The sequence below is a fragment of the Astatotilapia calliptera genome, chromosome 23 (assembly GCF_964374335.1).
Source record: "Astatotilapia calliptera chromosome 23, fAstCal68.1, whole genome shotgun sequence".
Classification (NCBI taxonomy): domain Eukaryota; kingdom Metazoa; phylum Chordata; class Actinopteri; order Cichliformes; family Cichlidae; genus Astatotilapia; species Astatotilapia calliptera.
The window spans coordinates 2,207,312-2,233,507 of record NC_137443.1 but is presented as its reverse complement, the minus strand read 5'-3'; the positions used below and the strand labels follow the sequence as shown (position 1 = coordinate 2,233,507).

At 43.5% G+C, this 26,196-nt stretch overlaps 1 protein-coding gene across 4 annotated transcripts; it reads right to left on the bottom strand.

The window, feature by feature from the left end:
• Positions 1–1,617: 1,617 nt before the first annotated feature.
• abl2 (c-abl oncogene 2, non-receptor tyrosine kinase) lies at positions 1,618–26,037 on the bottom strand. 4 transcript variants are annotated; one of them, XM_026157920.2, is made up of 11 exons: positions 25,413–26,037; positions 11,104–11,235; positions 8,551–8,846; positions 8,144–8,416; positions 7,810–7,894; positions 7,516–7,693; positions 7,231–7,415; positions 6,985–7,137; positions 6,626–6,715; positions 6,117–6,299; positions 1,618–4,131 (listed from the first exon to the last, which is right to left on the bottom strand). In XM_026157920.2, exons 1-11 carry the CDS (start codon positions 25,627–25,629, stop codon positions 2,318–2,320), a joined length of 3,606 nt encoding a protein of 1,201 aa, XP_026013705.2. In that variant the 5' UTR covers positions 25,630–26,037; the 3' UTR covers positions 1,618–2,317. The 4 variants fall into 4 exon arrangements, with proteins under 4 accessions (XP_026013705.2, XP_026013706.2, XP_026013708.2 ...); XM_026157921.2 differs by having other exon boundaries at positions 11,104–11,232; XM_026157923.2 differs by lacking the exon at positions 25,413–26,037 and adding an exon at positions 11,482–11,651.
• Between the last annotated feature and the right edge of the window lie 159 nt (positions 26,038–26,196).

The window sequence follows — 26,196 nt, the reverse complement described above, 5'->3', positions numbered from 1 at the left end:
TTGATCCAATATTCTTTCTTTCAGACACACAGAACTAAAAATATTTCCTTAGCATTTATTGGGGTAATCTGTTCATGTATTTATTTATGCTGTGTTGCCAACATGAAATTCGCAGAGCACCCTCTGGTGGACAAGATATAGAATATCAACATTCATAACGTGGTTGAAGGGTGTTTCTCACATCTCTTCTAAATTTTAATGCATTTATTACAAATGCTGACACCAACTGGCAAATATCCAATATGGCCAAACAGCACATGTTGGCATCGGGCCGTTAACCTCCAAATGACAGAAACCGGCAGTGCAGTGACAGGATTATAACGATGTCATTGAAATCGAAACATACGCATGAGTTTTAATGAGGGACTTGAACATTCTGTGAGTCCTCGCAGTGGACAAATTGTTTCACAAAAAGGCACCAAGAATTGTGAAGAAAGGTGGCATTTTTCATTTCATGTTATTTTAAATGCACAAAAATCAGCTCGTCTAAAAGCAACCTGTTTGGCAAAAAAGGGCAATTTTACTGACGCACAAGAAGAAGAAAAATTAAAGGATGAAATGCACCACAAAAAAAAGACATGCCATTGAAAGGCATTAAAAGTGTTACGGACTTGCAGCAGTGTTTACAATTTTACATGTACAGAGCATGTGTCAATGAACCAATGAGATCGAGGCTGTATCCAGTGTACATAAATATGAGAACCAAAGAAAGGAAACAAACAAAAAGGAAAATAATACAAGTTGTGTATGTGCTGTACACAATTCTGCTTGTGCTCAAAAAACAGAGCAGATATCTCTGGGCTTATTTAGTGTGATCGAAACAAAGTATGGGCCAGTAAGTTAAATGGAAAAAAGAATATGGCACCTTAAGGGATTAAAGAGACACGCAGTTGAACCAGGTTGAGAACAGAAGAATACATTCATAAAGCAGATAATCAGATCTGGGTGGATGGGCCTTGAAATACATCTCTTCAGTCAGAAACATTGTTTTTTATGCTGTGACCACAGATAAATCTTTTGATTGCTGGATATGAAAGAAGTCAAATATTTACATAGCTTTTCTTTTAAAATAGGTCTGTGCTTTAAAAAAACCCCAAACAACAATAATTTAAAATTCAAGTTCATACATAGACATTCTAAAAAGCATTTTTCTGCGAACCAAATAATGTACAAATTGCTCATGTGCTGAAGACATACTGCAGTTAGTTGAGAGATCAGTACTGTGTGATTAGTGTGAAGTAGGTCTCTGCATTTCGCAGCGTTCTTACACTGAAGAATGAGGCACTGAGGCCATGACTAGGCTACAGGGAATCCAGCACTGTCCACACTCGCAAGGACACTTATAAAAACACTGTCCCAGTTCACCTGCTCGTGTGCTACCCTGTGCTCTATCTTTCCTCACTCCACGTGTTTCAGCTCCATCGTGCAAAACAACGAAGCAGCGTGCGAGGATAACTGGACACGAATAATGAAATGCTTTAAGGGGCTGGGGAGATTCCCCATTCTTGTGGCACTACGTTAAGGTGTGGACATCAGTCACAGAAGCAAAGACAAATTCTGTGTTCGTTCATTATGTGTCAGTGCTGTGGGGAATATCTGTGAAATGCACACGTTTACTTTTGTAGGCAATCGCTAAAACTTTTATTATGATTAGGTGGACATGAGGAAATTTCACGGTTACTATTGAAAAAAACAAAACAAAAGCAACCAGACTTTAACCCCACACAAGGGACAAAGCAGGTGTGGGTGTTATTTATAACCTTTTTACACTTGTCCAACTGGCCTATGAGAACACCCCCCACCACCCCTCGTACCTCGAAGGAGTTCACATGAATGTAGTTTCCGAAATGGCTCACGATCACTTGGTTCTCCAGACACAGAGGAAAACGGTACACTTACATATTTGTAAAACAATTCTTGAGTTTAAATTGAGGGGAAGCAGAGTGAGCTTTACCTACTCTGTCGGCTGGCTACACACAGCTGATACACTCGACATTCAGGCAGCAAGGACGCCTTTACATCAAGGCCACGTAAAAAGTTGTGGTGAAACGTTTTATGGTGCGACTTGAATTTAGTTTGGTATATTATTTCTCAATATGTACAGGTTAGAGGAAAATTAGTGTCCACACTGGCATTTTATCAAACTGATTTGTAAACAATTAAAAAAAAAGTTATTTCTTGTAGTGATAGTGTGAGGTACAGCAGAGGTGCGTCTCGATCCGTCCCCAGAAAGCTGTCAACAGAACCTGAAACATAAAAAAGGAATCAAAGCGACCTGTTGGGTAGTTAGAGGTGAAGATTTGTGGCGTCACGGTGGCTACCTCTGCACTACGTCACTAATCTCTTTAATACAGCCGTGTAGGTTATCCAGTACAGTGTTGGACCCCACGCCACCCAACCCCCCACCTCCTGACGACGAGGCTCTCAGTTCTTGCAGGCTGAGCTCCAGCTTCCCCACTGCCTCTCGAAAGGCAAACTTGTTCCTCATCTGAGGGATGCAGTCCACATAACCTGAGCAGTAGTCTAGCAGCTGATGGCCAGCGTCCAGAACCTGGCTGCTGGAGGGGCTTTCGGAGCTGGCGTGGAGTGCGCTGCTCAGGCATTCCGCGCAGTCCAGCAAGGCCTCGCGGCTAACCCGCTCCAAGGGCGCCCTCTCCACTTGCTGCCTAGTTCGCCGCAGTGCCACTTTGGAACCAGCAGACAGTGCTGTGTGCGAGGGGGCAGTGGTGGTCGCCCCATTGGCCATTTTAGTGGGCGTTGTGTTTGTGGTGGCAGAGCAAGAAGAAGAAAAGGAAGAAGCTGGAGGCACTTGCGGTGGTGGCACTGATGGTCTGCCTGTCATCATTCCTCCTGACATTCGCCCTGACCTTTGACCTTTTAATGTGTCCCCATTTACTTCCACGGGCATTCCTCCGACTTGCTCTTCTCCGTCGCCGCTGTAGGAGTGTTGCAGACTGCGCAGAGTAGGGGGAGGCGGCGGCGCACACTTGGGTTTGACGAGGCGTGGCTTGTCTCGGTCTGCTTGGTGCTCAGACAGCAGTTTAAAGCGGTTCCCCTGAGAGTCTAGCCCGACCAGGTGCACGTCACCTGGGCTGTGCTTCAGTGTGGGAGAGATCAGCACTGGGACTTTGTGGTTGTGAGTCGGCCCACCTGCTGCAGCTGATGACATGCTCAAGCCCGAGCACTTGGAGGGAGATGTCCAACTCTGCTGCCTGTCCAGTCCTCCACTCTCCTCTCTACCCTCCCTGACTCGGGACAGGCTGTCCGAATCCCCAACTTCCCCCCCGACCCCCGGTGCCCTCACCCCTACAGCAGTGCCCCGGGGTAGTAGCTTGGCTTTGGGCCTTTCCCTGATCTGTGCAGTCCCCTCATCCATCCTCCTCAGCAGAGTTTCTGACGGTCGTGCAGCCCCGTTCTCTGGCTGAGAGGTTGTTGAGGCAGTCCTCTCCAGAGGCGGTTTAGCACTGCGGTTCCTGGGTAACGTCAGAGCCATGCGCTCCAAATCAGGCAGCCCAGCTGACATTGAGGAGGTAGAATTGGACCTAGGGAAAGGTTTAGGCCCACCAACTATATTTCCACCCTCGTCTGCGGAGCATGTCTTTCCTGTCCGTAGCCCCAGGGTCTTTTTAATGAGTCTAGGGGTAAAAAAGCCAGCCAGCCCACTCCAACTGCTACCACTTGTCACCTGTGAACCAAAGCCTCCCCCAGAGGGTTTCTGTCCAAAAGCTGCCCCGCAGCAGCGAGACTGTGCCTGGATAGGTTCCCCATGTGAGTGGGAAGGAGACGCAGAGAAGCCCCCTAAACTGTCTGACTGGGGCAGGGGAGGAGGAGCACTGAAATCGGGTGTAGGCTCGTACTTTTTGTGAGGTTGTGTCTCCATCTCCCGGAAGGAACTGCTTCTCTTGGGTGGCATCGGAAGGTTCTGTTGGTGCTGAGAAGACTGTGACGAGGAAGATTTCTTTTTGATAAATGAGCTAAAGAAGCCAGTCTTGCGGTCTCGTGTAAATGTGCCCACATCCTGTGCATCCTCTAAAAGGCTGCTGGGAGATTTATCTCTTGACTGTTGCTTTCTGGGGAGGGCTGGGGAGGTGCCTGATCGGCCGTCCCCTCCGAGCAAAGATGACGCCCAACCTGGAAAGAAAAGAGGAAGAGGAGGAATCACAATCATACAACAGACCGACTGAACTCAGCAGGAGCACAAACATCTGTTAAAAGCTTGCTTAATAGCTTAAAAGAGACATAATGAATAACTGCTTTTTGGCTCGCTCATCTATACATCAATGTCACTCATGTCAGGCAGCTGATGCTGCTGTATCCTGTATCTCCGCCTTTGGGATTCACAATCTGAGAAAAAGCATTCGAAGAAGGTGAACAGACTTGTCTTTGAGCCCGTGCCAGTCAAGGAAAAGCACACAGTAATTCAACGATTCACAAGCTGCTGTTTCAAAAGATAATGAACACACTTCAGGGACTGAACAACAGAAACTGCACAACTTCTCTAACATGGAAAGCTGCTGTGTCACTACGCTCAAAGAGGAAGCTGCAATTGTGTTACACTTCTGCTGACCTTTAAATCGGCACAGAACGCCGGGCAGCTTCACCAAACAAGCAGATGAAGTGAAACGAATGAAAGAGGAAGCTGCAAACGCTTTTTCATTACATTTAGAAAACCTGAGATGTGAAGCAGCAGATAGGAAAGCAATAAACCTCAGACACACAGTTCCTTATCTTTAGGAACATCATATACATTTAAAAATAAAACAGAGGAAATGCTGAGATTCAAGATGTTCATTCAATGTTTGTGCACTGATTATTTCCTTATGGGCACTTTCACGATACCAGTGACGAACCAAAATGGGGTTTTAGTGGACTTTAGTTTTGCTGTTTATTGTGCAACAAAAACTCATTGACACTTCTTTCTTTATTGGTGAATACACAAGTTCTTGGACCAAAGCCCTAAAGACTTATCATAGAAGCATATTTGGTTTTCTTTCAGTTCATTTACACTTAACTTCCTGTGGTTGCTCCACTTAGTTCCTGTATTAGTTAACAGACACAGGTAAACAGAGGCATCAACGCCCTCCCCCCAGCACATGGAAATGATTTTTATTTCAGTGAACCAAAATATTTATTGACACCTTGTTTTAGTGAAGTACGACCACGTCCAGACAAAACTGACAGTCACATAAGGAGGTGAAGAAAGGTACACGCAGGCGAAGGGTTGACAAACCATTTTACACACGAGACAAACACACAAAAACCCAACACAAAGCAAATAAATAAGTAATAACTTAAAATAAGATACAACGTTATGTACATTTAATATTAGTGAGTGAACAGTGAAGTATTGATGTATCATCAAGTATTAATTGGAGGAATAATATTAATGGCACAAATAGACCAGGAGAGAAAATAAACAAAAGCTTATGTTAATCAGATGATGACTGTGTCACAGTGAAGATGCAATTATTTATTTGAACATAAAGACAGGTTATTGTATTAGAGGAGTTTGAGTGCTGGTGTCTTTTTACTTGAGGATGCTGAAAACATTCGATTTTAATGCAATTAAAAAATACAGCTGTACAGGAAACTTGCAGAGTGAGGCTGTAATGCTGTTAAATCTCAGGCAGGACAACAGTCTGAGGATAACAGACTAAAAACGAGATGTTCTGTGATCGTGAGAGACGAGAACGTCATTTTAACCCCCGTGCACAGAGCGCACTCATTCTGTATTCCTTTTATTATTTCATTGTTGAATATTTACTCGTTTGTGGGGTTTTATGCTTATTTAGTGTGTGCAAGCTTCATGGGTGATCAAAAAAAAAACAAACAAAAACATACTTAAAAAGTGCTTATGAAAAATTGATCAGGCAGTTAGACATAAATATGCTGACCAATGAATGCATGCAGGCTTTTGCTGCTGGTCGGCCAAATGAATGACAGATGTCAGATGGTGATCGATCAGCTGTCGGGGAAAATGACGGCCATTCTTTTGAGGCGGCGGGCCAGACGTCGCTGCAGCTGACTCTCTGAATCAGTGTCCTCCAACGTACCTGCAGAATCATAAAGTGAGGCACCCGACTGGTTGGTAGTGACATGGGCACGGCTGGCTGTACCTGAGTGACCGTGCGTGCAGTGGTCGGTGCGGCCGTCCAGTCCACCCTCGATGTTTTCCTTGTTTTCTGTGTGCTTGTGGAGTGGGCGAGATTTGGAAGGCAACAGGGGCATATCATGACTGAAAGACTGCAGCGGCCCGCTGTGATCAGAGGATGCTGTCTTACAGAGCTCCTCTGCCACCTCTGCAATGTGCAAAGAAGAAAAGCATTCAGCTGAGAGGCATTTACTACTCTAATCCAGCAAAGTACACGCTGCTCGTTTACTGACCAATTAAACCTGAATATAGGAGAGTGAAAAGAAGATTCCAGTTTGTTAAACTCCTGTTTGCACATGTTCACTTGTTCTTTCTCTACTCTCACATATTTAACTGAATTACCTGAAGCTGTGTTACTAAAGGTCAGTAGGCTAAATAAGACCCAGTTTGCATGATCAGCCAAGTCAGTGCATGTATTTCAGAGTCACAGTGAAGGTTTAGAGGCTACATGTCATAAGCTGCACGTTCCTGTACCTTCAGAAATGCTCGAGCCGTGAAACATCGTTTCGAAGGCTTGGTGGATCTCTGCAAACGAAGGTCGATCCAACGGGCTCCACTGCCAGCCTGACAGCATGACACAAACACAAAGACGAGAAAGGTTTTATACATGAAAGCAATGAGACAATAGCATTCGACTTCAAATCGGTTATCAAGCCGTCAATCTTTGTTTCTTTGGTTTATTTATACTCTTTTGTATTTCTTGAAAGACGTTATGCAAATTTACACATAATTGCTGTTTCACTTCATTCAAACATGTACAGACGAGCACTCCCTGCGTGTCTCTGAAATGTGGAGCAGCAACAGTCAGGTAAAAAAAAAAAACATGCACTCACATGCCCTCATCAGCTCATAAACTTTGGGCGGGCATCCCTCAGGTTGCTCCATGCGATAGCCTTTCTCCAAGAGATCGTAGACCTGAGACAAATCGATACCCGGGTAGGGAGACATGCCATAAGTGGCAATTTCCCAAAGTAGCACTCCAAAAGCTGTCGGAGAAACGAGTTCAGAGGATCAAAGATGAGCACACTGAAAATTAATTCAAGACGGCAAAACGATGCTGGAAAAGCTGCACTGCTCACCCCAGACATCAGACTTGATGGAGAAGGTGTTGTAGGCAAGGCTCTCCGGTGCGGTCCATTTGATGGGGAACTTGGCCCCAGCGTGGGCGGTGTAGGTGTCACCGGTCATCAACCGGCTCAGGCCGAAATCGGCAACCTTCACGACATGATTCTCACCGACCAGGCAGTTCCTTGCTGCGAGATCCCTGAGAGGTAAAGAAAACAACAAAATTGGACATTTAGAAAAAGACAAGTGAAATATTATACACGTAAAAGAAGCAGCATAAACACACACACACACACTACCTGTGTATAAAGTTCTTTTTCTCCAGATACTCCATGGCAGAGGAGATCTGCGTTGCCATGTATAGCAGCGCAACAGCATTCACCTCATCGCGTTCACACTCTCTCAAGTAGTCCAGTAGGTTGCCATGTGGCATATACTCGGTCACAATGTAGAAAGGAGGCTCTAACGTACACACACCTGTGGGGGACAGACTGGTTTAAAATAAATACTGAAGGAAACGTGAAAATTACGGAAAATCAAAAGTTATCCTCAAAATGAAAAAAAAAGGTTTAGCAGCATTCATAAATACTGACCCAGCAGCTGAACGAGGTTTGGGTGTTTAACCTCTTTCATAACTGCTGCCTCTTTCAAAAACTCCTCTACTTCCATGGTGTCTTCCTGTCATTGCACAAATAGAAACAAAAGAAAACATTTTTGTTAAAATCAGTGGTCTGGACAGAAATGGGAAATGGTGCAGCAACAATAGGCTTAATCACATGTAATACCACTGTCCACCTGCAGGTGGTGGTCTGTGATCATTTTTGGGTCATGCCCTATAATTCACAGCTGCAAATATGAAAATGTGACACTTTAGAGCTGCAATCTCAGATAAACAAATAGTCTACATGTAGAAATAACTCTACGCACCTTTAGTGTTTTGACAGCCACAGTGAGGTTGTACTTTTTCCACACTCCGACATACACCTCCCCATACTGGCCTCCTCCCAGCTTGTGCTTCATGGTGATGTCTGTGCGCTCCATCTCCCACTTATCATGGATGGGTGACACACCGTACACTGTAGGCTTGTTACATTTGGGTGCAGGGTAGTGCAGCGTGGTGACCAGACCATCAGGTACAGTGGAGTGGTGATGGACCAGCTCGGCCAGAGTGGCGAAGCGGCTTTCGGATGTTACGTACACCTGATGGGGAGGAAGCATGAAGGTGGATAAGGATGAAAAAGAAAGAAAAAGGTCAAGATTATGAACAGACCGAGTCTGTCCAGAAAACATCACTCTAGTGAGCCCGTTTAATAATTTAAACCCAATCCTTCTACCTTTCCATCCGTGGCTGTGTTGATCCGGTAGTGGTACACTCTGCCCTCATAGCGCAGAGATATGGACAGCTGTCCGGGGCTGCTCTCGCTTTCTCGCACCAGAAAACTGCCATTGATAAGTGATGAGAGCAGATACTCTGCAGCGCTGCGGGAAACGGGCCCGTGGTACCAGCTATGCTTCTCCAGGCTGTTGACCGGTGTGATGTAGTTGGAGGGAACCCATCCCTGACCGTTTTTAGACCTCACTTCACTCCACTCTCCATTCTGGTTGTAGCCCAGCACACGCAGCTTCTCACCTGAACACAGAAGGAGTGGGTTGTGCAAACATATTAAAAGGTGCCGATTATAACGAAGGAGTAGTCAGCTTATCGGTATCTAGACAATCCTGTTTTAATTGATTTGTTGTCTGTTTTGTTACACAACATGAAAGACAACTAGTTCAAATAGTCACTACATTCCTGTAAGACTTGGATAACAGGTCAAACAGAAAGAAGAGGTTTCATGGGCATGACTCGCCCCTCAGTGAAATTACATCAAAAGCGATGGAACAATAAAAGGGTTGGGTGCACATCATATCTGTCACAGAGGGCCAGGCAAAACTAGGCCTGTACTGACTTGGTGTGTTGTCTCTGTCTGCCTCTGACGTCAGCGCGAGAGAGGGAGCGGAGAGGCTGATGTGCTGGATACTTTAACAGGGAGGCACAAGAAAACACTGAAAGGAGCGGTGATCAGACTTGCCAGTGGGACACAGGTTTAGGAAAAGAAAATAGCTTAGTGTGGAAAAAAACGAGGGTAGATGTAGGTTAGGTGTGATTGTAGAAGAAAATAAAAGGAAGAGGATATTAAGGCTATCCATCTTTTACACTCACCCTCCACTAAAACGCCAAGTTTACTCACTAATCCATTAACCTTTCAGCATCTTTCGTCATGATGGACTGTGTTGGTCTGTAGGGGGCATTAAAATAAAGCGAGGGGCTTTGCTGGTGCAATAAAATTGGAAGCAGGAGGTCGAATGGAGAAGCAGATGAAAGTGGACAGAAGTTTATAAAACTCACAAACAAGATTTTGCAAAGCTTATCTTCTATCACAGCTTGCAGGATAGAAACACACAGACTGTTCTGACTCTTTGCTTTGGCAAAACAGGAACATTACTGCAAGACGACCCTGCTGCCTCCTGCACTGCTGCGGTCATTTTTTAAACACAGGCTTAAAGTTGATTGAACATAGTGTTGGGCTATCATTAGTTAGTTTAAACTTTGAGAAATAGCAGATACAATGATTCTGTAATAGGCTGCTCATATTAAGCACTGCAGTCCAATAAACACTTAACTAAAATAGCTGCAGTGTTAGAGCCATATAACATTCAACTAACCAGTGCTACAGGGCTAGCTCATAAAACTAAACAGTGTACTAGCAATCAGGAGAACTACATTAAACAAAGATGGTTATCCATATCCAGCCCACTAATCCACTGGTCTCCTCTGTGTCTGCCTTGTGTGCCCCTAGGTTTTGTGGGAGTGGAAACACTGACTGTCTTGCTGCATCACACTGGGAGCCACATGTGCCTGAAGCAGGGCTTTGGTCTGGCCTAGCCTAGTCAGGTCTGGCACAGAGAAGAGACAATGATTAGCCCCAGACATGGCCTGTTAAGACCCCTTCTGTGACCGGCGTCCGCCTGCTGCGCTCGTCCACCTGTTATTATTACAGTCAAGCTGATTTCATATTAACACAACATTAAAGGCCCGCTGGGTGTTTTCCATGCAACAGAGCAAAGAGTGGGACAGACAGCAAGAGAGAAGTGGAGCCTGGGAGCGCACATGTGCATGCATGTGGGCAGGAATCTCAGATTTACTCCATGAGTCAGGGTCTAAACATCATTTCCATCCCAGGCAGCTGCCATGGAAGTCTTAAAACGATGGATAATTAACGCGCTGCCACATTAAACACATTAGACTGGATGGTGACAGAAGCCTGGATGTCTGAAAAATATTACGAGGATATTTTAAGCTTATTGCCCAGGGGAGAACTGGATGAGTGGTTAAGTGCTGCTGAATGAGAGAAAAGAGGTCTGGACTAAAAGTGTGTGCATTAAGAGGCAGAGCGAATAAGATATTTGTAATTATGGCAAAGCATGAGCATCACTGGTGTTTCAGGTATTATTCAGTGTGGAAACTATAGCTCATAAAACCTCAGCTGGTCATGTGTGGGTGTCTGAGGATCAGGTTATTGATGATGTCATGAGATAAGCTCTGTTGACACAGAACATGCCTTTGGAATAACTGGACGACACCTTTCCAGGTGGTGCCAACTTGATCCCTGTGCTCTGTTGCAACACGTGCTGTTTAGAAAGGTGTGGGTATAATGATCAATGATGTGGAAAAAAAGCTCAAGCGCTCAGTTGTAACCAGACAACAATGTTTAGCGATGATGCACAGAAAGAATGAAGTTTTTGTGAAACCAGAGGTTGTGGCAGTGAGAGAGTTAGTAAGAAAGTATGAACCATCTAAAGAGGTTATTCAGTTTTCCCCCCTCCAAATTCAGACTTGGGTTTACCTTTGGTGATGCTGAGTGTGTTGTCTCCACTAGCAACAAAGTCATAAAGTGCAACAAAGAGGTTAGGGTCGCTCTCGGTCGCGCCCAGAAGGTTCTCCTTGGAGCTCCAGCGCACCGCCTCTGTCAGAGCTTCTGGTAAGAAAGGACAAGCAAAAGAAAAGACATCACATTACTATGATTATCAGAGAGATTTGATTCACACAGGTGAACAACAAGACCACAACTCCACTGCTGGCTGACACCTTCAATGAATTTTGCCAGCTTACAATCCTCTTTGACAGAAACTGAACACAAAAAGCAGCACAGCAGCATTTATTGCGACCCATAAATCCTAAGGTTTTTCCATAATCCTAAGACCCCATCCTGCTGCCCGTCTACCTGTCTTTCGAGGTCGAGTCCCCAGTCTGAAACCTGTGCGGAGTTTATGGCCACTCAAAGCAGCCCACTCATCTTCAAAACTGCTGCTTGCTTGCAGGCACCTCAGAAGCATCTCTTCACTCGGCCAACTCTCCTTAACTCACCTATCTCTAGCTACACAAACAGGCCTGCTGTGGGCCAGGTACAATCTGAGATGGGAGTGTCTTTGCATTTGTATTTATGAAGGGAAAAAAAGAGGAGGAGCTATTAAACCAAAGGGAGGGGAAAGCACATAAAGAAGGGCTGAATGACATACACACAGAAATGTAGCTAACACGTACATGCTCTACAGCTGCTCCCAACATTGCTGCATGTCTGGACAGCTGGTTAAAGAGTGGGAGAGGATTGGGAATGAAGGGAAGCAGGATAAAGAAAAGTCACATCAGTACAAGAAACTGAAAACAAACAGAGAAGCTGCTACATGCATGTTTTTGCCATAAAGAGGATGGAAGTCGTGTGCCAAAAGTGATCGAGTAACCCCCGATTGTATAGTTCATCTTTAAACATATACAATGTGCTTGTTAAATAAGAACAACGCCTAATCCATGTAATATGCTTGTAGAATGTTATTTTACATTTTAATTAGTGAGAAAAGCATTGCTTTCTCAAACATACACAGATTGTAACTGAAAGCAATAACCCTAAACTCTGAGTCATATTCAGAGTGAGATGAGTTTATTCTGGAGGCTGTAGTTTCCAAACGTATAGGATTTCACTACTGATTTATGTTTATAAACAAAACAATACAAAACCCCAAAATGATGGCAGCAGAATAAATGCAAGTGATATAACACATGATGTCACCTCTCGCTACCACATACATGTACAGGCAAATGTTTAACAAAGAAACTAGCTGATTCATAGCAGATTTCCTCCTCTGGGATCAGCGTCACTAAAGTCACTTTGACTGTCAAACCAGACTGTCCTGTTAAACCATCGTTTGAACCGACTCGGTGTTGGCACTTAGAGGTCGTTTTGGACTACTTACTGAAACAGACCATCCTGCCATGCAACAGCACTGCCACTGAGACCACAGACATGCAGGTTATGTTCAAGATGACACAACACGCACCATCTACTGTCCAATCATCACCATAGCGTCATGATTCCTGGAAGATCCCAGTCAACCTCATTACACAGGAAGTACAAAAGGGACTCAAGTTTTTAAGAGACCATCTAAATTCTTGCCTGATGCGTCTGATGCAACAATGATAAATTCCTACGAGTAACAGATTTGCTCTTTATTTCTAATATCAGCAGTCTGCAAAACTAACAAAAACACAACTGCTGTCATGCTACAAACACAAAACCTAGAATAAAAAAAACATGATATTGGCTGTAAAACTGAACTCTAAAACCAGCAAATGGGAGAACAATCACAGACAGCCCAGACGTTCACAATTCTTTTGGTAGACGAGGTTCTGATGAAAAACTATATTTTAATTAAGCCTGAGAGATTAAGGAAAAAGCTTTATCTAGTTAAACCATGTTAAAACGCTGCGTTTCCACCAGAGCAGTCCAGTCAAATTTAAAACACTGAGTGGCAATTATGTTTTAATCACAGACACACAAAGCTGGCAGAAATTCATCAAGAAATGATCTTTTTTCCCCTTTCTTAGCCTTCATAATTTGGCAGGTACACAGTCTACATGGGAAAAGCTCTCTGCTTTCATAGCAAAGGCTGTAAACACAACCGAAATCTTGTCTCAAACAATGCAGCTGTATATTGTCTGTTCTTTCCAGTATCTATATTCAACACTTGCCCACCTTTGTTCCGGACCAGCATGCACTGCAACGCAGCACTAGCTGTGACCTGACTCAGCCACAGTTCCCAGTACATCTTCTGCTTTGGGTTGGATGGCAAAAAGCCTCAGTATCCACAAAAACGCAGTTTCTCTTCATTCACTGTGACTCCAAACTGTTTTTAAAAAAAACATCCAACTGTGTCTCAGACAATGGAGACTGAGGAGCACATTACTCTGGCAAAAAAATGACTGAGGAGCTCAGGACAGTTCTCCAAGTCATCGCCTTCACTGTGGAGTACGAAGATTGTACACACAGCAATCGGAGAGCGAGAGAGAGACACAAAGGCATCTCCAGCCAAATTATTTACCGATGTAGTCTTTGACTTAAGCCACCCCGACTTCTGTTATTACCGTAGTGAATACCAGCCTCCTGCTGAAATCTACCCACTAGCTTTGATGTGGCCTAAGGGAGTCAAGATTTCCAGAGTCCATCTGGAGAACACAGACACCCATGACTGATGTTTGGAGCCTGAACCCACTCTGAAAGACGGCAAAAAGCGGCAGAGAGAGAGAGAGAGAGTGAGCGCAAAAAAGACATGTGGTTGGGGGCCATGCATATACAGAGGTTTGGGGGTAGGGCAGGGTATATGGCAGTGAGGAAGGACGTGTCCATATGTGCGTGTATGTGTGCTTGGGGAGTGTGTGAGAGCTGTGGCCAACAGCAGATGGCCGGTCTTGTTCCTCTAGGGGGGAGAGGTCCTATTGACCCACACTTTTCTTCTGATGCATGTGCATAAACGATCATGGCTCCAACTGCTGTAGTCAGGCTAAGCCAACTGTCAGAGCTGCTCCTCTTACATATCTATGTATCAGATTGCGCTTCCCAGGAATGTCTAAATGAAAAAGGGACACAATGCCATTTCTCAAAAGGTCTCAATCTGAGAAATCTCAATTCTAGTTACAAGAGAAAGAAACTCCATCACTAATTATTCCAAGGCCTCAACCCGATCACATTAAATGATGAAATACTTCAGTCAGGCAAAATGCTCTTGGCCTCGTATGCTGAAATGTTTGACTGAGCGAGCAGTTGGCCAGCGCGGGTACGTCGTGTGCCCGTCCGGGTGCCTCAGTGAGTGCGTCTGCTGTGATGTGCAACACATGTGCGCACTGAAGAAACTATGGCTTTGTGCTGAATGCTGGAGAGCGGGTGTTTGTGTCTGTGGGGTATAGCAAGCCTGCACCCCCAAGACAGCTGCGACAGAGGTGACCCTTGTACCAGGAGCACACATACTCACATATCAGCGATGACACCCTTCCCCTGGATGCCTCAACAGCTGTTTGAATGTTTGCGCCTACAAGTGTCTATAAAGAGGTCACTTTACCAGCCAAGCACCTTGTGGGGAGTAGTAAACAACACAGTAATATCTTCTGCACACCCTAATCAAAAACAATGCTGATTGTATCTTAAGCCCGTGACCAGTGAGGTCAGGTGGTATTTTCAGCTGCTGCAAAACAAAACATGGCAGCATGACATCCAGGAATAACTCTGCAAAGCACACAGTGACGACGGTGTGATGATAAACGGCTGGCTGAATGCCGGAAGTGTGAACAAAACCCTCATACAATACTGCGGATGAGACCCGCTTACACAAGACGTTATGTGAGCCTGACAAGCCTGATCAGATCCTGCACTGTATTCACTCCATAATCCTGGGAATGACAGACCTGGGGGCTGAAATGCATGCTATAACCTGGCACCACCAATTATCCTTTCATATTCAATGACGATTATCCAGTTCTTCATAATTCAACCTCAAATCTCGCAAGAGTTTATGATGTTTTTCAGAATTAGAGGAGACTTTCTAAGACATTCATGGAGAGTTTGAAGTCAAGAAAAAGCCTTTCACAAATGTCCTGGACATGTGGCTTTACATTCTGTACAGCACATTACGATGTCTACTTTTAAACATCTGGATCAAATAGGAAATCCACAACATGTCTGATGCTGTTTAATTGTACGAGTTTTAAGCAAAATTTAGAACACTCGAATTGTCTCAGATGTGCACCGCTAAGCTGAATTTTTATTGACATTACCATTCAGGTGAGAAACTCAGATAATAAACATGTCAGCTCCCTAGTACAGTGTGACTAGATCACTGTCCAGTGGATATACAGTCAGCAGGAGGAAGGCATGGGCCCTACCAGCACTCTTATCCTAAAGGTCTTGCTACACAGCAGAAAGCACGTCTACAGTACTTTGTCTCACTCTATAGTAACTCTATGAAAAACGAGTTCACAATTTTAAACATTGGTTTGTTATTTAGGTTTAGATCGTCTGCTTCTGGTTTCGGACTTCTAACTGACAAAACAAGAAAATGCCTGAGGAAACTATTAGTAACTGATAAAACAACTACTTGGCACATTTGTAACATGAAGCCAAGGACACGAAATACTGCTCACACTGTGTACTGGCTACAGTATGTAATAAAGAAACTAGGGGTGGGCGATAGAAACGATATACGATAGAAACGATATAAATTTGGCCAACGATAGAGATTTTGACTATGCCGCTCTATCGCATGTCGATGACGTCATCAAGCTGCGCCTGTTTTGGTCGAAAGCATCGCAGCGGCTACAACCATTATCATCTGCTAATTATGCTGGGCGACAGTCATAGCAAAAAGATGAAGCACTGTTGAAATATGGGGAAAGCCAAAAACTGCGCTTCCTCCACTTCCGTAACATTGATTCATTAATGTTGAATTCTCTCTCTACTCCCATGTTGTTGCAGTATATTAATGACTAACCTGGTATTGTGGATGAATGATCTCAGTTGTTCTCCTGACTGAAGTTTGCCCCGTGTACAGCATCCTGCTATGCGATTGCATTTGTGCCTGACCACCAGAATCCCTCACGTTAACTTTTATCAAGTGGAAAAAAGTTGGCGTTCATCCTCCAGCTTCACTGTGCTAATGTTATGCTAACATAGCTGTGTCGCTAGCAATCACGTAGCACAAGTAACCCTGCAAACGCCACTGCTGTTTAGTTTTCTGTCTTCATTTATGTTGGAAGTGGCAGCAGAGCTGTACGTTTGAATTAGTTTCAAAAATCTCAGTCAGAACATGCTATGAAATGTTTAGGTGGAAGCTAGCGAGCTAACTTCCTGCTAACTTCTAACTCCGTTAAATTTAATAAATTCTGTTTTCATGGATGCCTGGATGTTAAACTTAATTGTTACACCTGGTAAAGCAGCAACACTGATGATTTTATTAAAGATTAAAGAATTTAGACCATTTTTACCTCTCGGTGTTCGTTTGAATTTGGGACCTGAGTTTTGGACCCAGATTACTCCTCGAAGCTCCTCACTACGGCAGCCGTAATGCTCTGACAATCCATCAAGCAGTGCAGCTTACTAAAGTTGTACTAAAACATTTTTAACAGATTTCTGCAGCCAAGCACATTCTCGATTTTTGAGACAATTAAAGGATTTTAAGTGTGCCTTATAGTGTGGAAAATACGTTATACAGAAAAAAAGAATATATCGCGATATATATCGTTACTGCACATGCTTCAAATTATACCGCGATATGGATTTTAGGCCATATCGCCCAGCCCTAAAAGAAACATCCTTCAAGTAACATAGTTTTGAATAAAATAACAATTTAGACTTGAAGTGGTTTCAAATGAAATTGATGGAATACGTTTTTTTAAATTCATGTATTTCAGTAACAAAACTATTTAAATCACCATTGAGCCATACATTATATGGAAACAGTCACTGTTAAATGAATTTTGAGGTCATAACCAAGTGTGTAAAGCAAGGAGCCTTTGCTTTACTTTAGATACCTAGAGCTTTATGCAATTTCTTGGTATTTTTGGCCACATGGCAAACAATTTATTTAATGCTTTAGTACATTACACACTACTTAAAAAGTGCTGTTTGAACCCCCCCCCCCCCAAAAAAAAATCTGAATACTGAAAAAATATAAAAGAAAAGGCAAACATTATGTAAGTAAATTAATCTGTTTTTGAGACATCAACAACACTGAGAAATCCATCTGTACTTTGTGGAACAGTCAACAGTATCCACAGAAATAGGAGAGAATCAGTTGCTGTTCATGTGGACAAGACAAAGGACAATAGCCTCATTAATGACATATCACGTGTGTGTGTGTGTGTGTGTGTGTGTGTGTTGGCTCAGGAATGAATTCCCTGAAATGCCCTTGCACTTGATAAAATGGAAACATGGAGCTTCTGCTTGCTGAAACAGTCGCTCAGTCCATCAGCTATGGCTCCATTGCTGACATATACGCCTAACAATCACATACATGATGCATCTATGCTCTTATGCATACAGCTCATTCTTGTGATTACCGGCAGAGTTACATCACCCTCAACGGTGTTGCAAACCCCTCTGAGTAAACACTAACACATGCACTTACAGGCCCCTGTTGGAAGCGCCTCTCGTCTATTCATCCATTACATGCCCATGTAGAGCGCCATGGCTACATCAAACACACCAATAAGGGAGTGGAACATCAGGACAGGCCTAAGTTGGATCATTCAGGAATGGAGCCTTAATTGATGCCTCGACCAGTCTCTCGCGTTATGGGTTAATAATGAGTTGTAAATGGTAAACGGACTGGTTCTTATATAGCGTTTTCTAGTCTTCTGAGCACTCAAAGCACTTTATACAACTTGTGCATTCACTTGTGCACAAGCACATTTTTCTAAGTGCTTTCTAGCTAACATTCACACATCGGAGAGCAATTTGGGGTCCGTATCTTGCCCAAGGATAATTGGCATACAGACTAGGGGAAGCCAGGAATCGAACCACCAACCTTCCGATCAGTAGATGACCTGCTCTCACGCTTGAGCTACAGTCACCCCAGTATGAGTGCTTCTCTCTAGGTGTGCTGGCAACAGTGCTAATTGCTACTGTAATGTGACAGCAGGGAAGAAGAGGGCCATATGATGCTAAACTGACCAGTCATCACCAATCGATGCTCATTACACTAAAATAAATACATATTATTACACAAAATAATCCCTCAGACTGCAGGGATTAAAATATTAATTTCTTACATATGCAGATGAACAAAACTTCAGACCAAGGTGTTTATTTTGACAGCATCCTTCAGGTAAAGAGGTGTGACCACCAGGACAGAACTTTCCAAAGCCTGAGGGTACACTCTCCTCGCTACCATCGCTGTGTTTGTCTTCAGTTTTTGCAGCGAGTGTTTACAAAAGGACCCGGTGACTAATCTTCATGTCTGAACGGCTAATCGGTGTATGGTGTGGTTAAGCTGTGCTAGGGTGTGGGTTTAATCTGCTTTACCCTGAGTCATTTTAAAGAAACAACTGGAGCCAAAGGGGGGGGGGGAGATATCACATTATATGCATATTCACAATATAGTGGAAATGCCCCTGGCTGCAAAACTGACCCACTAGAGCGTTTAAATTTAATGTAAATGCCCTGTCAGCTTACTGCTTGATTAGATTGTTTCTCTACTTGGTTTAAACATAATCTAATTATCTATTTAACATTATTTACTGCAGTATAATTATGTAAAATTAAGCCTACAATCCTTAACAGATCAAATCTCTGAGAGCAATGTTTACAAAACCTCTTGCACTTCTGAACTCTAAGAGTAATCAAATGTATCACACAGGATATTGGAGCACAGCAGTGCCATGAGGCACACAGACCGGTCAGCTGGTGGGCAACTACGCTTAAAGAGAAGGACGCACCTCATAATCCGCAGTAAGAGCTTCACCACAATACACCTTCACTAGCAAGGATGGAAAGGACGAAAGAGTGTACGAGCACATAAATACAAGTGTGCAACTGCTTACAGTAAGCATGTGCAAGTGTGTATTTCTAGCCAAGTCTCCAGCCTGCAGCTGAGGAGATAAGCAGCAACGATAATGCCAGCAGTAGGGGGCTCATTCTAAGAAGCGATGATAATGCCAGCAGCAGAGGACTAAGCGAATCAGCGTTTAAGGGGTTTGGCTCGTAAGCCATATCCAGTGCTACACCATTGCAGTTTAACAGTGAAAACTGATTTCACTGGGAGCCACTTCAACAATTTGGTTAGATCGTCCTACAAAGTTTAAAACATTTGGTGTTTTTAAGCTGACAGATGAGGGAGATGACTTTACCATCTGCACAGCCAATCACTCGCTGTTCTGATTAATCCTCACCCTTTAATGATAAAAGCCACAGAGAGTTGAGGCCAAGGAATAAAAACTAGGATTGCGGTTTTGGGAACTACAACACCAACTGGTAGCAGATGCAAAGGCTTAAGGCTGCAACTGGGAGTTGAAGAGCGAGCAAACCAAAGACTTTAGAAAAGAGCTGCCTTTTCCCCAATCTCTACTTTGTTATTTCTTCTGTTTTATCAAATGTCATAGCTGACACTCAGTTAACTGAATTCTTTCCTGCATGGTAACATTTGTTCATCGCAAAGCACTAACATTTAACAGACATTTTACTCTTCTTAGACTGATTTGGGATCGAGGCCCGTCTCCACATCCAGGATTCAGCAGAAGTTTGGGCTAGGAGCAAATTATCGGTCTGCTTGACGGAGAGGTTTCAGTCGTTTGCAGTACAGAGCAGCTTTGGCATGAGGAGAGCACAGACCAACATAAATTATTTAACACACAACCATTCGAGAGTGCACAACGGTGCATGTAATCTTCAGGCATAAGTCATATTTATCAGTGTTAAAATTATCTGCACAGAAAGACTTTGCTTCTGTGCAGCACCCACTGTATTGCACTTAATACAATCAGACTCATCGGTTTTACCCAAATTTCTCACCCAGAGGAGGTGTGGTCATGGCTCCTCCTAGTGGTTAATGGGAGTCATTAGGACTTCTTTTATCAACATATTATCTTTACTCCAAGATATTATCTCAGAAAGGGAATTCAAATCCTCCCCATAGCCACTGAGGTGTGTGAAACAGCCATCTCAGGATACTTCACTGGCTGCTGCAAGACTTATCCTGGTTGTTGGGAGTTTTAGCACATAGAGTCCACAGAAAAGCAGATCTGCCTCTAATCTAATTTCACCCGTGATGCAAATCAGCTTACGTCCTTGAATCCTGGATCCAGAAATCTCACATCTCCTCTGGGCAGATTTACCAGTACTGTATTGTAGATAGAGCTGGCTCCATGTGCGTCATCAGTACTACAGTTTAAGAGGAAAAAAAATCCAATCTACTGATCTGTCCCAGTTTCTCTGATCTGTTTAGAGTAAAAATAGATCAGACTGTTATTTTGTTGAATTTATAAACCTTTCAGAAGGAGTGTGGGTTTTCTTTACACCTTTAAATGTAGGTTATCTTATATAAAGGTGTTGTGAAGGGTGACAAACTGCAGCACAACCTTGAATCAGAAATTCTATTCACAGTTTATCAGCACATTTGCTCTTCTACAAGAGCACAGGACACTCCCCTCACTGCAGTGTATCAGATGAACCCACTGCAGACATGACATCTCTGAACTCCTGACAGTGCTGAAGAGGGAGACCATCAATATGTTGCAGCCACTGATTCACCAATACTGCAACTGAACCAATAACCCAGAGAGGCGACTGTTTGACCAGCTTTCTTTGCATCAGCACAGAGGCAGTCTGCTCCTCGTTCAGCTGAGCGTTTTTAAAGCCGGCTTGTCTTTCTCCCAGGGTTTTATTTGTAGACAATGATGCCACATTAGAATTGAACTGAGGAAACCTTCAGCAGGGGACAAGGGCAGAGTCACCTTTTTTTAAATTCACTAAAGAGAAAGCCTGCCCAAAGCTGCAATTTACAGATGTCTCAGAGCGAAAACAGAGTCCTTGAGCCAAGCATATCGACAGCCAATTTACACCAACAGGCCCGGCCTCATTTGTCACCCTAAAACGACAAATGCGGCATACTGATAAAAACTCTAGAAAGCATGTGCTCGTGTAATACCCTCTGACACGAGAAAGACAGGCAGCAACACAGAAGCATGAGTTCAGCAGACAAACATGCATTCCTCATAGACTGGCACCTTTCAATTACATCTCAAGAAGGCATCATTAAACCCAAGAAGTATGCTAGACTGTTATAAAGTTTGTTATGTAGAAGCAGGATTAATGCAACTTGTAGCTTTCAGTGGTGTCAACAGCCATAATCCCACAGATGTGTAACCAGTAATGCATACATTTAAAAAACTTTTTTCAATTAGTTAAAAAAATAAAAATCTGTATTTTAGGATTTTTAAACGGTTGTGTTTACGATGTTTTGGTTTTTTTGGGCTGCATACTCTCACTAATGCTGTGATGGAAATACATATTAAAGCTGATAATTGGGGTTAATGTCAGTGGATACAGGGTCACTGCCTGGTCAAACTTTGTGATGCTTAATTGCCGGCCTGGCATCGTTGGAGTTTTTGTTTTTGTCCTTTTTTTGTGCGTTAGCAAGCAAATAAGCAGCTGAGAAATCACCAAACGTGTCATTTTAGACATTTTTGAATACTGAAAACATCCTAAACATTTAGGACTTTTTGAGAGTCTGCATAGTTAGTACTGCTAACATTATGCTGTGGACCTTGAACTATGGAGGCCTACATTTATGACATCTGCCCATATCCACTAACAGTGCTAAGCGCTCCTTCAGCTGTTCGACACTTAAATACATATCTCAGGAGTGCAATGACTGCTGACACTCTTAGTGGACGTGCACCGACTGGAACTGATGCTGAGGCTGTTGTGTTGGAGTACAACAACAAAGCGATGGAGAACAAACTTCCAATCTGGGAATTGAGGGTAAACACACATTCCTCTGGGGTATATCCAGTATAGATGTTTGCTGTTGGGCTAATGTGTCTGCTGCTAGGCTAATCAGACTTCTATAGGGGTGTGTAGGTCACTCAGTAAACTTTCAGATGCCCTCTCTTGTGGTCTCCACGCTGTAGGAGATAGCACACCATGTTACTACCCGCCATGAGTCCTGCTGGTGCGACTGGCAAGCCATACATAAACATTACAGTACTGTGCAAAAGATCTTACACCTGCCATTTTTACATTATCCTATGAAAATGGCAAAGCGGATACACTGGTTTATTGAAACCTACAAATATACATGGAAATGTGATATATGTCAAAAACAGATTTTATACAGTTCCAACAACCTTAAGAGTCAGTATTTCATATGACCACCTTTATTCTTCAACACAACTTGAAGTCTGTTATGCAAGTGTTCCTGTAATTACTTTAAGCAGCTTTCAGGAATAGTTTTGCTGGCTTCTTGAAGGATATTCAAACCTATTCTTTGAATGCTGGCTCACTTTTGTTCAGTTCTTTGTAAACACGATCCCACAATGCTTCAGTAATGTTGTGGTCTGCGCTCTGAGGAGGCCAATCCATGACTGATAGTGTTTCCTGATAATGTGTTTTTCTAACCAGGTGTGCTTTTATTGCACTGGCAGTGTGTTTGAGTACACTGTTATGCTAAATAATGAAGGTCTTACCAGTCAGATGCTTTCTAGATGGGGTTTGATACACCATGCAGTACTGACTGTAACCCCCCCCTCCCCGACCACCACATCCACACCATGTTAAGATATCCCAACAGTTCTTTAGGAATCACCTTGTCAGTGCAAAAATGCAATTTTATGTCTGTCAAACTGTTTTATCATTGGCATTTTTCATAGACTCAACTACAGAAACGGGGTTGTTTTTACAACAGGCTGCCAAAACATACAATTTAAAATTGGTTCTTTATTAAAGAACAAGTTATTTCTTATGTGTACCTATGGGTTAGGCACCTCGTATTCCTGAATGACTCATAGCACAGTGTTAAGCAGCTTTACAAACAAAAACCTCTCTCTCTAAATTCTTAGGACTGTACTGAATATGAGTGACAAGGCAGCCAACTTCCAAAGAAAAGTTCTTTAGGAAAAAACCTTCAGAAGGCCTGGAGCACTATTGCTCAACAACACTTAAAACAAAAACAAAAAAACCCCATAAATGACAAGAACATCTGGCTGCTTGGAAACAAAATATAAATAAATTAAGCCTGACTCAAGTTTTTTGCACATTACTGTACATCAAAGAGTAATTTTGCAAAAAAGAAAAACCTCACCTACTTGGTTGACTCACACAATATATTAACATTTAATTTTGCTGCAATGGAACCGGAATTTTCCCACATAGGATCAATCAAACGCATCTCAACTTTGATGTCCAAGTGAACAGATAAGCAATCTCAAACTATATAACTGACTTAAAATGTATTTGTTTTCTCACAAAATAATGATAAACAATATGAACTGAAGGAGCTTCCATACCTCACAAAACATTATGCAAAAACAACAAGTTGCTTTGTGGCTTTTGGTCATACTAAAACTGCAACAGTGACACAAATTTCAGCTTTTAAAGTGCAAATATATTGGATTTGCTAATGCTATTTACAAACTAGCAACCACTTTTGTTTTAGCCTAAACAATGAGATATTACTTCCTAATAATCAAAAGAGCTTCCTTTAAAATGTAAGATAATGCTATATCATTATCGCATGAATAGACTACCAGCAAAGAGGCAGTTTTATATTCAGTGAAAGACTGAGAGCACAGTTCCAAGCTTCCTCACTTAAGAGTCTTTGTTCTATTATTGTGTGCTTTGAAGAGTAGCAGTCTCTCTGCAGAGTGGCTGTGTGACTGCATCCTGGATGCTATAAAAAGGCTACTCCTGCCCCGACACTGGAGAAAACAGAACAGTGCCGACAGTGAGCGGTGTTGCACTTAGTGGGTCTGCCTGTCTGTGTATGCACTTCAAGCTGAGGACTGTTACTTTTGAGATGTGAGAGCCAGGAACTAAAAATGCTTTCCATTCCCAAAAGGTTGCACCTTCCATGTGTCCTTGCTCACTGCAGTGATGGGAGGGCGTTTGGTCTGGGACATCAGTGGAAAAAACTAGGCGAGTTATGCCAGCAGTTCTACATATATGCGGCATGTGTGACGTAAACATTCATTCAAGGGCACAAACGAATGAGAAACCAAGACAGCAGCATGTACACATCAAACTTTTGCCCGAGGTTACGTTCAGAGCAGAGTGTTCAATCAAGATGTGTGAGCAAACAATTAGGAGAAGCTCTTTGAGAATAAAATGCATTATAATGAATATGAGATCATGCAAACCTAATGGATATGCTATAGCCTCCATTACTTATAACCCCAGAAGTCTCATTAAGCAACCAGCTGAGAGGGCTTTGAGGAAGAAGGCGCGCCGACTCTCCATGACTCAAAAGAGAAAGATACTGAAGATCTGCAAGCAGATATCAACTTGAATACACTGCTTTGAAGCTGAAACACGGGTAGCACCTCCTCTGTTTTTTGTGGGGCCCAAACCCACATTGCCTTTTTTTTTTTTTAAAATCATGAGTTACCTTATGTATTATCTGATCTTGAGGACAGACATGACAAAAACAGTATAACAAGAAAGGAATAGCCTTAAACCTTGATGTTTCCTCGGTGTCAACATATAATCACAGAAGGTCACTTAAATAATTGACACGTTTCCCATTAGATCAATCTGAGCAGTCATCTTGCTGAGCCTGTTGTAACAGTAGACAGAGGATAGAAGCGAGCATGTGAAACCCACTAGGTGCTGTAATGTGAGCCTGAGGTGGTTTCTATTGTGAGTTAATGGAGTGGAATTGTTAGTCAACCACTGGAGGCAAGAATCAGTGTTTCCAAACCGGGTATCACATAGAGGGGCCTTGGAGGAAACAAGTTAACCTCTGGGTATGACCCCTTGAATCGAGCACAGAAGACTCTTCCTCTCTTTAGGAACAGTACACCTCTTTTCGGATCATTTGGTGACATGCATCACATTCATACGCCCCAACAAAGTAATGACTTGGTGTGAAATCACGGCAATCTTGTTACCACTATTCAGTAAATAACTGACTTCTGTGTGCATACACAAACAATAGCGAAATTAACACACAGTAAAATGGATGAGGCATGGAAAGCTAATGTTGGATGGCATGGCTATTTCCGCTAACGCGTCGTTGTCAAATAGCATGGAGTCGATTAGCGAATCAGCAGAAAAGAAAAAAAAAACCAAATTAGATTTTATCTCCGCTTGTAGGTTGACAGCTACTTATTTCTCTTTACCTGAATGCTGCGTGAATATATTGATGCCTGGATCGGGCACATTGACTGGAGCTGTCCTGCCTGGCGGTGTCCCGGTGCTACTGCCGGGTTCCCGGGGTCTCCTCCCGACGCCGCTCCCCCGGTTCCCCTTCCCTTGGTGTGGTTGGGGCGCGTGGGGCTGTGGTGGCTGGAGCCCGGTCGATGTACCCTCACCGACTCGGCCAACCTGCTGTCCCATCCCGGTAGTTTGGCGTGAGGACGAAGCAAGCAAACCCCCCTGCGCGCGTCTGGTTCACATTCCCCCAAAGCTGGAGCGGCCTGGCCCGAATACTCTTCCTCAATCCCTTCCCCGCCGTTCTTTCAGTGGGCTAAAGTAAAACTAGCCCGTGTTAGCTCGCCTAGCTAGCCCGTTAGCTAACGTTAGCTGCTATCAGTGAAACCCACCCACCCTGCCTTTAACAATAAAATCCCAACCCCGGCGTGTGACAGCGACTGCCTCTAATTCCTTGCTCCGGGTGGCATCCGAGTAGTAATAAAAGACACCCGGTTGGCTATATTCGGTCAAATTGAAGCTAGTTAGAATCGTTTTGCCGTTGTGCGGCCGCTGCGCGCCCCCTCTGACGCCGCCATCTTTACCGCAGAATAGAAGATGTGTGTTGCACAAGGCGGGGGGTTCGCCTGGATCCACTATCCACTGTCAGCGTGATCCTCCACCTCCAACCTGGTCCCAACAGTTCCCCTGCACCCGCACCTACACCGCTGGAGGGGACATGTAGAAAAACTAAAAAGTTTAGAAGTTCTTCCC